Source organism: Cryptomeria japonica, chromosome 10 (genome assembly GCF_030272615.1).
Source record: "Cryptomeria japonica chromosome 10, Sugi_1.0, whole genome shotgun sequence".
In the NCBI taxonomy this organism is placed as follows: domain Eukaryota; kingdom Viridiplantae; phylum Streptophyta; class Pinopsida; order Cupressales; family Cupressaceae; genus Cryptomeria; species Cryptomeria japonica.
This window is the reverse complement of record NC_081414.1, coordinates 459,617,497-459,634,124: the sequence shown is the minus strand read 5'-3', so window position 1 is coordinate 459,634,124 and position 16,628 is coordinate 459,617,497. Positions and strand designations below refer to the sequence as shown.

The following is a 16,628-nucleotide window of genomic DNA, read 5'->3' as shown; positions in this document are numbered from 1 at the left end:
ATTCCTTTGGTAGCAGATTAGTATTGGTAGAATTCGGACCCATCCGTAGAAGTTTTTCTGTATTTGCAGGAGGCTTTAGGTTCCAAACTTTGCCAAATTTTTTGGGTGGCTTCTTGAACGCTTTCCTGACAAACATCCCACACCTCTCAACAGGGTGTCGCCTACTACCACATCTGGAACATGATGAGATGTCTTTTTCGATCTCCACCTGTTGAACCCAACTCCCCTCATTTGTTATAATGGAAATAGAAGGAGGAATTTCTTTTACCGCCGCAATTTTTAATCTGGCATAAGTGTATAGATCCGCATCAATGATTGCTTCGTCAATTTCCAGAAGAGTGCCCAAAGTTCGACCAATGCGCTCTAAACAAGGGTTGCTCCAATATTCTGAAGGGAGATTAAATAAACGGACCCATAAGGGTTTATCATATATCGCCAACTGAGAAGGATCGAAATTTGAAAACCAGGGCTGTAAATATAATGGATGGCCATCCAAGAACCAGTTTTGAGAGCAGAGTATCCTATCTTTCTCCTCTGCCTCCGCAAAGACTGCAACAAAGAAACTTTTCGGCAGGAATTTAATGACGACATGCTTGCCCTAATGCTCATCCGCCCAAGACCTGATTGATTTTCTGGGAAATTTAGGGCCAACAACTCTCCCAATGATTGCATGGTTTTCGAAGATAGATCTATCATCAGCTACTTCCTTGGATCTTGCATCTTAGCGTATTGTCTTTAATTATTCCACGTACAGGCATGCCTCTACACCATTGTATATATGGTGTATAGCTGCGGTTAAGGGACAATATTGAAATCCGAAATATTGAACCAGCCGGCCTGCACAAAAACGAACATTGCTGTTACATATTCATTGAAATACAAATCATAAATTCTGATTTTTGTTTCTTACTTGCATATATTCAAAAGAGATCAAATCAATATATGATAAAAGTACTTTGATAAATAAAATAACCCTTAGCATTCTCAAATCTGATAAAATTAACATGGTATCAGAGCCAGGTTTAAGGAAGATCATATCAGATTTAAATCAAGAATAGAAATTATATTGAAATCACATATAAACTCCCCAATCTCTTACTTACCTCAAAATGGCAAATGGGGTTAGAATTGAGGACCGCCTTGAAGGGGCATCAAATTTCGTTTCATGGAAATTTAGAATCAAGACTACACTAAGAGAACAAGAATTAGAAACCCTCGTGCACAAAGATTCATCCATGCCAGAAGATGAAGATGAGCAAAGACTATGGATTAAAAACAATAACAAAACTATGAAGATATTAGTAGATGCAATGAAAGATCACATAGTGCCTATCATCTCCAAATTGGATACAGCAAGCAAAATGTTTTCAACATTGGAAAACATGTATGAAATTAACAACACCAGCAGGGTACTATGCTTAAAACAAAAACTTCATCATATAAAGATACATAAGGGTGAATCTATCACCTCATATTTCATGAGAATTACAGAATTAAAAGACCAACTCTCTACAATTGGTCATACTGCAGATAGTAAGGAGCTAACCCTGTTAGCACTAAATGGACTACCAAGATCATGGGAAGGATTCATACAAGGAATCAGTGCTTGTGCCGAACTACCTGATTTTGATAGATTAAAGACTGATTGCATCCAAGAGGAATCAAGACTTATTGTAAGGGGAGATAATCAAACCACTTCAAATGAAGACATTTGTGTTCTAAATTCTTCCTCACACAAAGAGAGAAAGAAAAGAAATTTTAAAGAGAAGAAGGACAAAGAACCTAAAGGAAACAAAGGAAAATACTCTCACAAAAGGAAATGAGATATGACCAAAGTCCAATGTTTTAGATGTGATGAATATGGACACTATGCCATTAAGTGCCTAGACAGATTAAAGACTCAAGTCTCCATTGTAGAAGTTGGAAAATCAAGGGAAGATGAAAAATCAGAAAAGCTTGTATTCTACTCTGCCCTTTCAAGTCAAGTTTCAACAAACCCTAATACTTGGGTAATTGACAGTGGAAAATCCAGGCATATTATTGGATTCAAAGAACATCTTGATGACTTAAAAGAAAATTCAAATGAAGAAGTAACCATTGGGGGTGATTCAAGCTACCCTGTGAAAGGGATTGGGACCTGCACCATAAATCTGAAATCCGGGATTTCTCTTCAACTCTCAGAAGTACTATATGTATCGGGGATAAAAAGAAATCTAGTCTCCATATCAACACTTGAAGACAAGGGTTATAGAGTCACCTTCATGGAAGGAAAAGTCTTGGCTTGGCCAAAGAATTCAACCATAAAGAAAGCCTACACAATTGGAGTAAGGCACGGATGCCTTTATAAACTATGCACGTCTCTCCCTCAAGCTTTGTTACATGAATCACCAGACTCAAATGAAATCTGGCACAGGAGGTTAGGGCATCTACATTTCCGAGCTCTTCCCACAATTGAAAAGTTGGTGATTGGTCTACCCAAATTAAAACAAAATCATGAAGGTACATGCAAAGGATGTGCTCTTGGAAAGAACACAAAAGGTACGTTTCACTCCAGCACTAGAAAAACTACAAATATATTAGAAATTGTTCATTCTGATTTATGTGGACCAATGTCTGTAACCTCCTTAGGAGGATTTTTATATTACATTATTTTTGTTGATGACTATTCTAGGAAGACATGGATCTATTTCCTAAAATGTAAAGGGTTAAAAGAAATCCTTATGAGACTTAAGGAATTCAAAGCCCTAGTAGAAAATCTATCTTGTAAGAAAATAAAAATCTTAAGGACAGACAATGGGGGGGAATACACTTCAGAAATATTTAAGATTTTTTGTAAAAATATTGGGATTAAGAGGGAGTACACTGTTCCCTACAACCCCCAACAAAATGGGGTAGCAGAAAGAAAAAATAGGTCTACTGTAGAAGTTGCTAGGAGCCATGATGTATGAACAAAATTTAAACACCTTCTGGAAAGAAAAAATAGGTCTACTGTGTTGTGCGAATCGCACACCCATCCCCGTCTTGGACAGGGACCCCCAGTTTGTGCCTTTCTGTCCTGATCCTGAAATTTGGCTAAGTCTGGAATTCCCTGATCCTGAAATTTGGCTAACTCTGAAAACTGAGGAAACCTCCAAAAACTAGAATTTGCAATATAACTCCTGGAGGGCCGAAACCACTCTCAAACATCCTGGAAGTATATATGGAATATAACTTAAAGTATAAGAAAGGAGAAAGACATATGGAAATGTCACTTATACTTAAATGTTATATTCCATTAAATGATCCTCCGGGGAGATTTGGGCAAACTTGCCCAAGTGCCCAAGCTCGCACTTCTTGAGGAAACGTTTAAAATCGCCCAAAATGCCCAATTTCGGACCCTGGGGCCAAAATGTGAAAAAGTTCAAAAGTTGCAAAAATGTCCCAGAGGTCCGAAAATCACTTAAGTTGTCCAATTTCGGACCTTGGGCCAAAAAGTGAAAAAGTTGATAAAACTGGCAGGAGGTCCGAAAAAGTGAAATGTTGCAAACGTGCCTTCAGGTCCGAATTTCACTTAAAGCACCAATTTCGGACCCTAGGGCCGAAATTCGAAGTTTCTTCTAAATTTCCAAACGCGTTTTTAGGTTCGAAAAGTGAAAACGCGATTTTGCGAAATATGTTACAAGGTCCGAAAACCACTTAAGCGCCCTCATTTTCGGACCCTCGGAGGTAAATGGAAAGTGCGTCGAGTTTAGGAAACACAAAAAAAAAAACGCGTTTTAGATCCGAAATTTACCAAAAGCGCTTCAAGCCCCGAAAATCGTTTAAAGTGTCCATTTTCGGACCATGGGGCGAAATTGAAAAAGGTATAAAGGTGCGAAATCCTACAAAGCTCCTCCAGATCCGAAGTTTGCCTTGGACACCCATTTTCGGACCCCAGCCCCAAAATTTTAAAAACTCAGAAATTTGTAAAACGCCTTCAAACTTCGATTTTGTAAACATGTCAAGGTTCGAAATTCGCCTTAAGTTTTCGGACCCAGGGGCGAAATGTGAAATATGTGAAAAAACGTGAAGAGTTGCAAAGTGGCCCTTAGCTCCGAATTTGCCTTTAAAATTCGCAAAAAGTTCAAATGCTCCGAATTTGCAAAGAATGCCAAAGGTCCGAAATTTTTGCAAATTTCAAAAGGTGCCCTCCGTTCTCCGAAATTTACCAGAAAAGCATGAGAGTTAGAGTTTTAGAATCTGCAGGAGCTCTTCAAACCTCCAGAATCGCGCCATAAACCCATTTAAAACGTCCAAGACTCCAAAGGTAAAATACGCAGAAATAAAAAACCAAGGATCAGATTTCACAATCGAAGAGAAAGAGAAGCATTTTCAAGATACATCTCGCAAAGAGCTTCTCAAGCCAGACGCCATTAAATTTAATGTTTGTTAAAATTAAATTATTTAATTTTTCAAATTAATTTAATTAAGTGAAATTGGTTGATCGCAGGACGTCATCGAAGAACCAGGAGAAAGACCTGAAAATGCAAATCAAGGAAGGATCGAAATTCAAGGCCAGGCACTGAAGATTGAAAAAGAAAGATACAGGAGCGCAAGAGCAACCGAGCATTGGGACCCGTGTCGTTGAACATAGATGAAGTCCACTGGCGAAATTGGAGGCAAAAAGCAAAAGAACACTCTGAATGCTGCAAGTTTATGCATTCTCAAAGAAGCACACAGCTGGATTTAAGTCCAGAAATTCAGTTTTAAGGCTGAAATTGCTTTATTGTAAAACTGCCTATGGGTCCCATGCAAGATATTTTTGTGGATAACTATTCCCAACCACCAAGAAGATTGGATAGACCTGAATTAAAGCCAAATAGTGGCAGGTAGTTGAGATAGTTGCTGATTGGATAACTGAGAATTAATTAGGCATGGGTCAAGGCTGCCAGCTTCTGGAAGACAGATCAGGGCCCTTGGATGCAGTCCATCCTGGCCTTCAGTTCAAAATTGTAATATCTATAAAAGGCAGAGGCCTTTCTTTTGTAAAGGGTTAGATTGTTAGAGATTGTTAGAAATTGCTAGATAGTTAGATTTTAGAGTTAGAATAGGTTAGATCTTAGCAGTAGCATAGAGATGCTGCAGGAATTGTTGTAATAGGCAGTTGAGATCAATATATGAACATTGATTTGGTGTTTATTGTCTTGTTTCAATCCTGTTTGCATGGTTTCTTTCAGCATTTTAGATAGATCTTTCTATTTTGGGTGTGCAGGTATTTGATAGATTCGGGCTCATACCACTGAGGATATACTGATTGTGTATCCTTTTGTGTGGTTAACCTGAGCCTTCGATTGTGCTTAGTTCAATTGCAGGTGTCCGTCTGAGCTGCGCCAGAATTGGGTGCTTAGCTGTGCGTCTCCAATCTGAAAATCTTCCAAGTTCCTTTGAAGATTGCACCGTTCCTGCAAGGTTGTGAGCCATTCTGGCCAAGCAGGAATTGGTTATGTGGAATCCGTCTACCCGCATACCCGTGTTGTTAGTTTTAGATCTCCTAACCCTTTCCTTTTGCTCTTTATTGCATAATTCGAGAATCACAGCAGACTAGCTTGTTGCCAATTAAACGTAAGTCCCCCTTGTGTTTCCAGCATAAACACATCAAGCCACTGAGAGATCCCGCAGTCAAGACCTGACAAAAGAAACCTTGAGGTAATCTCCTTTGATCAAACTTAGAAAACAGCATTAGAGACTTCCTTATCTCAAGAGAGAGTAGGATAATCAGTCGGCTATTCTATTCTGCGTTGGCCGTATGAAGTTTGCAGCAATGCGATTTCAGACACGTCAACACACTGCTGTATACATTCAAAACAGGAGCCCTCACTCTCTCCTAGATAATAAAAGCCCGGAAGAAGCCTTCTCTGGAGTTGAGCATGACATAAGCCATCTAAGAATCTTTGGTTGTCTTGTATATATTCATATACCAAAAGAAAAGAGGACCAAGCTAGATCCCTCAGGCAGAAAAGGCATTTTTGTAGGTTATAGTGAAACCTCCAAAGCTTACAGGATTTCTATTCCAGGTCAAAAGCATCAGTCTGACAGCATCATCTTGAATCAAGGAAAATATACTACTGATATTTTGAAGAGGTTCGATATGATGGATTGCAGGCCGATGTCCACACCTATGGAAACAAACTTACACAAATTAAGAGAGGCTGCTTCAAAATCAGAATTCGCAGATCCTACCTTGTATAGGCAAATTATTGGATCTCTAATGTATTTGGTTAATACCAGACCAGACATATGTTACTTAATTAATGCACTTAGTCAGTTCATGTGTGAACCAAAAGAGATACATTTGATGGCTGCAAAACATATTCTGAGATATCTTTGAGGCACTATTGGTTATGGACTCAAATATGCTAATGTTGAACTAAACCTACATGGGTTCACAGATTCAGATTGGGCTCGAAGTGTGGTAGATAGGAAAAGCACATCAGGGTGTTGTTTCAGTCTAGGATCAGCTATGATATCCTGGATAACTAGGAAGCAATCTTCAATGGCTCAAAGTTCTACAGAAGCCAAGTACATTGCAGCTTCATTGTGACAACCAGCAGCTTCATTGTGCAACTTTGACATAATAGTAGTACAAATAGCAGTATGGTTAAGAAAACTACTTGTGAGCCTGTTTGGTCAACCACTGAATCCTACTCTTATTCATTGTGACAACCAGAGCTGCATAAAGCTATATGTTAATCCAGTATTTCATGATAGATCCAAACATATTGAGATTCCTTATCATTATGTTACAAACATAGTTGAAAGGAATGTTATCCAGCTAAAATATGTGAGTACAGGCAAGCAAACTGCAGACATTCTCACCAAACCTTTGTCTAAAGCAGAGGTTGAGTACTTTCGTAAGAAACTTGGCATGGTTGAAAATGTAAGTTAAATTGAGAATGTAATTTTTGGTCTGTTGTACTATTTCTTATTTGTCATGTGTGAAACTATATGACTACTTAATCTTTGTGTGACTTTGAAAGATGACGATTTTTCAAAGTTTCACTTATTTTAGATAATACTGTAGAGTGATGACTTCACAGTACTCTAACCTCACTATCATGAATAGATATCATGAGACTTGATATCTGCAACTTTGTCATATAGTTTGTATCTCTGCAGGCATTATGATTGATATCATGAGACTTGATATCTTGAGAAATCATAATGATTGAGATGATCATGGCGAATATTATGAGACGTAATATTCATGGATAGGCCACGATTTATATCCCCATGATAGGTATCATGCCACTTGATACCATTGCACATATCATGGATCTTGGATACTCTTTGAGAACCATGACAAAATATCATGAGATGTGATATTTGTGGTCATGTCATGATTCTTTGATATCACGAGAAGGTGATGTCATTTGTTTAGGATAGAATTAATCCTCCCTAGCTAAGAGGGAGTGTTAATGTTGTGTAGCTTCGGTCAGATAATTCAGATCGTCGAAATCAAATGCCCAAGTGGCCAATTGGCCTTAAGCATTTGATAGTTGCTTTATCCTTGCAAGTTATGTTAAATTAGCTTATATGTATTGTCACCGAAGTATTTGTAATTGATGATTGGATTTAATACTCATATATTAATATATATTACAAATGTATATATGTATATATGTATCTATATATCTATATATACAATAATGTCTGTGATTTACATTATTGATATATATGTATATATAATATATACATACATTTTTGTAATAAAGAAAAAGCTGATTATTAAATATGTTTATTAAAACCAATAGTCGATATAATCGACTCGTTACATTTAATCGCTTGACAAACATTAGTCGACTTAAAGTCGAATTGGTTAATTATACCATCTTGCATCTTAGCGTATTGTCTTTAATGTTTATCGGTCTAACCCTCACGGGTTCGTGGAGACATGTCTCCGTAGAGACATGTCTCTACGTGGATGCTATTCCACGTAGAGGCATGCCTCTACACCATTGTATATATGGTGTATAGCTGCAGTTAAGGGACAATATAGAAATCCGAAATATTGAACCAGCCGGCCTGCACAAAAATGAACATTGCTGTTACATATTCATTGAAATACAAATCATAAATTCTGATTGCTGTTTCTTACTTTCTTATATTCAAAAGAGATCAAATCAATATATGATAAAAGAAGTACTTTGATAAATAAAATAACCCTTAGCATTCTCAAATCTGATAAAATTAACAGTTAGACCACTTGACAATACCGAGCTGCCCTCCCCTAGAGTCAAATATTTCAAAGACTGAATACCCTTAAGACAATAATCATCCTTTAAATGAGAGGAATTTAACTTGAAAAGACTAAAATGAAAATTTTGATGATTTCCTTGACCCAATTTCAGATCAATAAGACATAATAGTAGTACATCCTGTGTGTATGTGACCTAAATGGTATAGTTTTTGATGTGTTGTGAGGTTCAAAAGGGTCTATATCTAAACTATTGCTATTGTGGCAGCTGTATATATGCATGGAAGTTAGCAGTATCAAGAACAAATATGAATAGCTGATAGGGGTATTGCTGTAAACATACTTACTGCTCATGTACTCATATTCTAAATTTTGTCAACTATTTGAAACCCTTGATGCCCAAGATGGATGATGCCACCTCAAGCATCCATTGGAATGATTCTTGAGTATAAACATAAGTTCACATTAAAGTAGACTTGTTATTAAGGTCTGCATGAGGTATTGAATGGTTGGCTACCAACACCTTGAGTGTCTTTATGTAACAACCATGTGCCTTTGACAGAGACGGACTCATCTTAAAACTCCTTCAAGTTGGTTGTATCAAACTCCATAGTGAATAATCTTCACAATTTGACCACTGAACTGTACAGATGACCTATGCTTGATTCCAGCTGGGCATAACTGCTCATATGATCAGAGTTGTAAGATTACTAAAGTTCTTGACTTGTTTGCTTGCCAATTTAATTCTGGTGAAAACATATCCAGATGACTGTACACTAGCTATACCTTACTCGTGACATGCCCAAGATCATTTGTGTAATGGAAATTAGTTATATGAAATTCAAGAACAAACATACACAAAAAAAATTAAAAAAGGAATAGATACAGGCAGTTTTAGAAAAACTGAACATAATTTGAGTTTTTGAAAGAGAAAAATAAGACAAGTGAGATAGGTACCAGTTATTCAAAGAATTCTCAGAAACATTGACTGAAAAAATATTCTAATATATATTCATTTGATAAAAAGTAAACAGCAACATGTGTAACTTCTTGTTTATATATCAACATAATAATTGAGAACCTACTTTTCAAAATAAGTTTATAACCTCCATGGAAAGAATTCGCTACCAGGCTTTCCAATGATATACAGATATGTTCTAGCACAGAGATTTGAAAGCAAATGAATATCAATAAAGCCTCCAGAAAGATCTTATTTAGGATGAATATAGTGACATACATGCTATGGAAACAGTGTACAATTATAATTTATTGGTGTGAATTTTTTCAATATAATTAATATTTAAGATATTATATGATCACTTTTCACAATTTATTTCCAAGAGTATAAGAAGGCGCCAGAAAAAATGTTGCATAATATATGGCAAATGAAAAATGTAGGCCAAGTCAAAGAAAGAAAGAAATACCATTAGTGCCCGCCGAATAATTAAAATAGGTCAAAGAGATACACATTATATGATTTCAGCAAACCTACAGTATGGATGTTTAACCTTAAACCTACATACCAAAATATGTTGAAAAATAAAAAATTTACACTCATGTGTATACTATAAATGAATGAGTATATTGTCAACTACACCACTGCATTGCATCTCTTTATTTTTTATTGAACTTATCTAGAAAAAGTGGATGAAGTATATAAAATAATTCATAAGTCAAATATAAATCTGATGGCACTAAATAGCTTTACCAAAGTGAATGAAACATATAAAACAAAATATAACTCAAAAACCAAAGAACGATGGTACCAAATAATTATACCAAGTACTTGGAAACTTGTCCGAAATGTAGCAAGTACTTGAGAGTGTTTTGAACCAAAATACCAGCCACCACCCCCTGTTTCCACAAATGAACCAGCCAAAAATTCAATTCAGCACTTTCTTCCAATAAAAAAGATGATGGTGACCCTAAAAAGCTGATGGTCATTTTTCCTCAATCTAAAATGAAGGAATAAAGTTGGAACAAAAAAAATTTAACAATTAATCATTGCTCATTGAGCACAAACACAGCATACAAAAGAGTGTCATCAAATCAAGCAAATATATTGGAAATTGGAAAAGAAAAATGTTAGAATTACATGTATAGAAGAGTTGTGTGGTGAGTTCCATGCAGAAGTTTGCCAAAATCTAGATAGACAACTTGATTGCGAGGAAAGTTTAATTCCACAAATTGAAATGACAATAGATTTCTATAATGTCCCTCTTTGGGTCCATTCCAACATCCTAGAAAACTCAAACCTTGATTTACTACAGCCGAACTTCCATGGATTAAAGCTTTTAATTAAGAACGAAATTAAAAGCTTATGGAAAAAAATATTTTATTATTTTTGAAAAAAAGGTATAAAGAGGACAAAGGAGAAGGAAAAGGTATTCTTGGCATTTTCATTTCAAAACCTTAATTGAGGAAATTGAGAGTTTTGTTCAGCTTTCAGCCCTACAATAGAAACCCTATGACAGAGATAGGTTATGAGGACGAAAACCCTCCAAACCAACTCTTGGTGAGTTATGCAAGATTCAAAGTTGTGCTAAATGATTTGTTATAGATATTGTGTGTGAAGTCTTCATTTTCCAAATACTTGGATTGCAGTTGTGGTTATCAGTATTTACAGGGTTTGCAGATATTTACAGGGTTTGCAATATGTTTCAGATTTGCATATAGTTTTTTAAATATTATTATATTGATAACATTCAAGTGTTGAGTGGGGAAGAAAACCTCAAAAAGCCAGCCGTACCATTTTTTGGGCTGTTATTCAAGATTATTTTTGCAGTACCATATGCTAGATGCTATTACAAAGCAAAGGCAATATTTATTGAGAAGTGTTGACAGCCTTTTCTAATCTGCCCTGCGTACCATCTCAAGGAGTTAAGAGATTTACTAAAGGATTCCCAGCCCACTTTGGAATCATTAATGTGCTAGATTGTTGTTAAGGGAGTGCCGTAGCATTTGAAGCTTCCATTTGTTAAACATGAGCCATTTATTTATCGTAGATCTGATTTTTAGTATATCATATCTGATATAAAACAACAGAAATTAGATCTGTAATTTCTATTTAGGGGCAGACTTGAGCTATTAAATTAGCTGGCATCATTTAGCAGTGGTTGAGTTCAGTGGATTTATGATGGATACTGCATTCTGGGTGAATCATTCTTAGTATTTTAATCAGCTACTTAAGGGCACAGCAGTGATATTTCAGCTTTCTAAAATTTAAATGAATATATCAATAGACATTAAAATATATAGACATATGTTGAGATGTCTCTTAATTAATAAGGAAGGAACCATATGATGGTTGATTATTCAAAAAGATCTTCAGAACACAAATTCATTATGTATTTATTGAGTGAACAATTTGTTGGTGTGTTTTTTATGCACCTCGAACACAGAATAAAATACCAAGGAATTCTATCCTCTCTTGAACAAAGAATGCATTATTTTAGGTCTGATCTGTAAATGATGTTCAATTTACATTCAATATGCAAGTTATATTGTACTTTAATATTTGTTTTATCTATTACTGAATTATTATATAAATCTGATTGTCTTCTTTTATGTGGCAGGAGAGGAGGAGCATTTACAAATTTCAATGTCCATTCTCACACATTTCATTTGGCATATATAGTGGGCTGGGTACGGTCAAGCGATGCCTTGACCGGCCATGTCTTTTGGACATGGCCGATCAAGACATCGCTTGACCGTACCCCCTCACGATAATGGTGCATGGCATTTTATTTACCAGACGGTGTATAATAAAACACCCGATAATTATCGGTGGTGCATGGTTATATTAACACCCGATATAATTATCGGTGGTGCATGGTTATATTAACATTATCTTTTACACCCAATATAATCGGTGTATGCCAAACGGTGTTATATTGACACTATCCTTAACACCCGATATAATCGGTGTGAACATAGACTAATCTCAATATTAAACGATAGTCTAACCGATAATCGTTAAGCCTTATTTGCAAGAGTTAACTCGATTTGTCAATCGGTAAATATAAATAGATTATCAAATTTGGATACTATGATAATGAATAGTTAATATAAAAGGAATGTTTATCAATTGAATGCATAATCGATATGATAAATGATTGAATGAGAGACTTCATTTATCTCTCATTCAATCATTTATCTTACCCAAGCTATCTATACATTAACACTCCCTCTTAGCTAGGTAAGATAAATAAGAGTAGTGTATCAAGCATCAGAATTCAACTGATGGTTAGCATTCATTTACATATTTTAATTTTCTAGGGGATCATATCATCTACTCACGAGATATGAAGTATCACCTAGCCACGTGATACAAAATGTCTATCACATTAGTCTTGTGATGACAGGATATCACCTCAGCACGTGATACCAGTATTACCTAATCACGTACTACTTAAGGATAATCATATGAGAAAATATTCAATTCTCATCTTTATCCAAGTTATGGTAAGTGCACTAACACTTAATATAAATGTTTTACCATAACACAATCATGGCTTCATCCATGATCCACCAGAGATCCAACATGATAACTGGTTTGGACATTATAAGATCGTCACCTTATAATGTCTCCATACAAGTGTTCATTATCTTGAGAGATCGTCATCTCTTAGATATGAGCCCAGGGGATAAAATCCAGGGATGTCCTATCATGACAAAGAGGTTTACACATTAAACATCTTATAGATATGCAAATACAGATTACAAAGCAAATTACCTTTCTATCATAACTAAACCTTTTCTGAAGTGATCAACCTTTACTCTGGAAAGCGGTTTGGTCAGAATATCTGCAGTTTGATCTCCTGTACAAACATATTCTAGTTGGATTGCATTCCTGTCTACCATATCTCGCACATAGTGGTATGGAATCTCAATATGCTCGGATCTGTCATGAAACACTGGATTTACTGAGAGCTTTATGCAGCTCTGGTTGTCACAGTGTATAGTAGTGGGTTTCATAGGTTCTCCAAACAACCCCACAAGCAACTTCCTAAGCCATACTGCCTCTCGGGCAGCCATAGAAGCTGCGATGTATTCTGCCTCGGTGGAGCTTTGAGCTACTGAAGACTGCTTCCTGCTGATCCAAGATATCATGGCAAAACCTAGACTGAAGCAACACCCTGAAGTGCTTTTCCTGTTTGTCACACTTCCAGCCCAATCTGAATCTGTGAATCCATGTAGGTCTATATCAACTTTCTCATATTTGAGACCAAGGTTTAGGGTACCTTGTAGGTATCTCATAATGTGTTTTACTGCAACCAGGTGTATCTCCTTTGGTTCACACATAAACTGACTTAGAGCATTAATTGCATAACAGATATCTGGTCTTGTATTTACCAAGTACATCAGGGACCCAATCATCTGTCTGTATTGAGTAGGATCAGTGGGTGATGACTCTGTTGCTGCTTCCTTAAGTTTATGTAAATTGGTTTCCATAGGAGAGGTCATCGGTCTACAGTTTAGCATTCTGAATCTCTTCAAATTATCCAAGGTGTACTTTCCTTGGTTTAGTATAATGTTGTCAGAATTCTGCCATACTTCCAATCCTAGGAAGTAATGAAGGAGTCATAAGTCCTTCATATCAAATTCTTTGGATAGATCATTCTTGCATTGATCTATAAGGTGATCGTTTCCTATGATTAATAAATCATCAACATATAAAATCAATATTAGCATATCACTTTTATTTCTTTTGTAGTAGAGATTAGGATCTACATCATTTTTGGAGAAGCCTAGCCCTGAGAGATAGGTGTCAATTCTTTCATACCAGGCCTCGGGAGCCTGTTTGAGCCCATAGAGAGCTTTCTTGAGTCTACACACATGAGACTCTGCATCATGAATTTCAAAACCTTCAGGTTGCTCTAGGTAGACTTCTTCTGAGATCTCACCATTTAGAAAAGTTGTCTTAACATACATTTAGTGTACCTTCCACCCCTTTGTTGCTGCAATGGCTAATACAGCTCTTACTGATGTATATCTGGCAACAGGTGCAAAAGTTTCCTCATAATCTATTCCTTCCCTTTGTGAGAACCCTCTAGCTACAAATCTGGCCTTGTGTTTTTCAATACTACCATCTGTAGCATGTTTGATCTTAAAAAGCCATTTAGATGAAACCACAGACTTCTTAGTTGGCCTAGGGACAATCTCCCAAACATCATTTTTCATAATGGACTGATACTCTTCAGACATGGCATCCTTCCATACTTGATGTTCAAGTGCATCTGATACATTGTTTGGTTCGGCTTTAGAGAGATCATTCATAAGGGCAACATAGCTAGTGAATTTATTAGGCCTTTTGCTTTCTCTGAAGGTTCCTAAAGGAGCAACAAATTTCTGAGCTTCTTCTACAGTTTTGGTGGCCCATAGTGGTCTTTTCTTGAGGTTTTTCTCTAGGTGGACTTTGACTTTCACTCATAGTTTCCACAAGATTCTCCCTCTAAAGCTCAAGAGTAGGATCTCTATCTAAGCTAGGGGTGGGGATATAGACTTCAGGATCTAGAGAGCTTTGGGCTCTTTTGAAGGCTAAGTTTTCTTCAAAGATCACATCCCTACTTAGTTCAATATTCTTTTGACCAGGTATATATATCCTGTAGGCTTTGGAGGTTTCACTATATCCTACAAAGATTCCCCTTTTTCCAGAAGGCTCTAATTTTAATCTTTTCTCCTTAGGTACATGAATATAGACGGGGCATCCAAAAATCCTAAGGTGGCTTATATCCGGTTTTGATTTAGTAAAGACTTCCCCGGGGATCTTATTTTCAAGATGAGAGTGAGGACATTTGTTTTGAATATATACAGAAGTGCTAGTTGCTTCTGCCCAAAAATTGATATTTAGATTCTGATCAAGAATCATAGCTTTGGCAGCTTCAACGATTGTCGTATTTTTTCTTTCTGCTATCCCATTTTTGTTGAGGGTTGTAAGGTATTGTTAACTCCCTCTTAATCCCTGAATTTTTACAAAACGCTTTAAATAATTCTGATGTGTATTCCCCCCCATTATCAGTTCTTAGGGTTTTAATTTTGTTTCCTGAGTAGTTCTCTGTTAGTGATTTGAATTCTTTAAACCTATTAAGGATCTCTTCTGATTCTTTACATTTCAGAAAGTAGATTCAGGTTTTCCTAGAGTAGTCATCAACAAATATTACATAATACAGAAATCCCCCCAATGAATTTACCGACATTGGTCCACATACATCAGAATGAACTAACTCTAAAATTCTACTTGTTTTCCTAGTACTACTCTGAAAAGCACCTTTAGTATTTTTACCTAGGGCACATCCTGTGCATGCTTCTGAATGATATTGCTTTAGCTTAGGTAGACCTGTGACAAGGTCTCCCATTGATGATAAAGCTCTAAAATTTAGATGGCCTAGTCTTCTATGCCAGATTTCATTGGCATCTGTAGTTTCATGAATTAGGGCTAAGTTGGGCTCTGTGCATAGCTCATACAAGTAGCCTTGTCTTTGACCAATTTTTTTAGCTTTCTTGATGGATGAGTTCTTCGACCAAGCCAATACTTTGTTGTCCATGAAGGTCACTCTATATCCGTTGTCCTCTAGTGCTGATATTGAGACTAGATTCCTCTTAATGCCTGGAACATATAGCACTCCTCTAAGTTGTAATGATACACTTGACTTTAGTTTGATGGTGCAATTTCCAACTCCTTTGATAGGGTGTGTAGAGTCATCTCTGATGGTTACCTCCTCATCATTCTCCTCTTTCATGGAGTCTAGTACTTCTCTGAATCCTGTGATGTGTCTGGATGAGCTGCTGTCGATTACCCAGGAGTTCACTTTGTTTGATGCTTGATTTGTGAGTGTTGAATAGAGCACATACTTCTCGGAGTCCTCTTCCCTTTTGGATTTTCCTGTTTTGGCAAATGTGGCTTGTTTAGCTCTTTCTGGACATTTGGCAACATCTGTAACACTGAATTTGAGAGAGATCCTTCTTGAAGGAGTTCTTGCTGTGACGATCTTTTCTCTTCCTGAATTGCCTCTGCTTGCCTTTATTGTTTGAGTTCGTATTTAGAACTTGTAGGTCTTCATCTTCTTCTGTTTGATCCCTTTCTTATTTTGCCTTGATTCCTCTTGAAGACAGTCAGCCTTTAGCCTATCGAATTTAGGAAAGTTGTCCCTTGCACTGATGCCTTGGACGAATGTTTCCCAGATGCTAGGCAACCCATCTAGAGCAATGAGGGTTAATTCTTTGCTTTGGATCTCATATCCAAGGGTTGTCAGTTCATCCCTTAAGGTAGATATTCGCATGAAGTAGGCATTGACTGATTCTCGTTTTAACATGGCTATGTGATTTATCTCTCTTTTTAGAGCCAAGGTTCTACTGGCATTGGATATCTCAAAGGCGTCTTCAAGTGCTTTGAACATGTTGAAAGTTGTTTCAT

At 36.6% G+C, this 16,628-nt stretch overlaps 1 protein-coding gene across 1 annotated transcript in view; it reads right to left on the bottom strand.

The window, feature by feature from the left end:
• The window catches only part of LOC131067521 (ubiquitin-like modifier-activating enzyme 5), a 166,568-nt gene that overhangs the window by 37,769 nt on the left and 112,171 nt on the right, over positions 1–16,628 (bottom strand). The window contains exon 10 of the mRNA XM_058002553.2: positions 9,992–10,066. Coding sequence (XP_057858536.2) covers positions 9,992–10,066 — 75 coding nt within the window. The remainder of the gene's footprint in view (positions 1–9,991; positions 10,067–16,628) is intronic.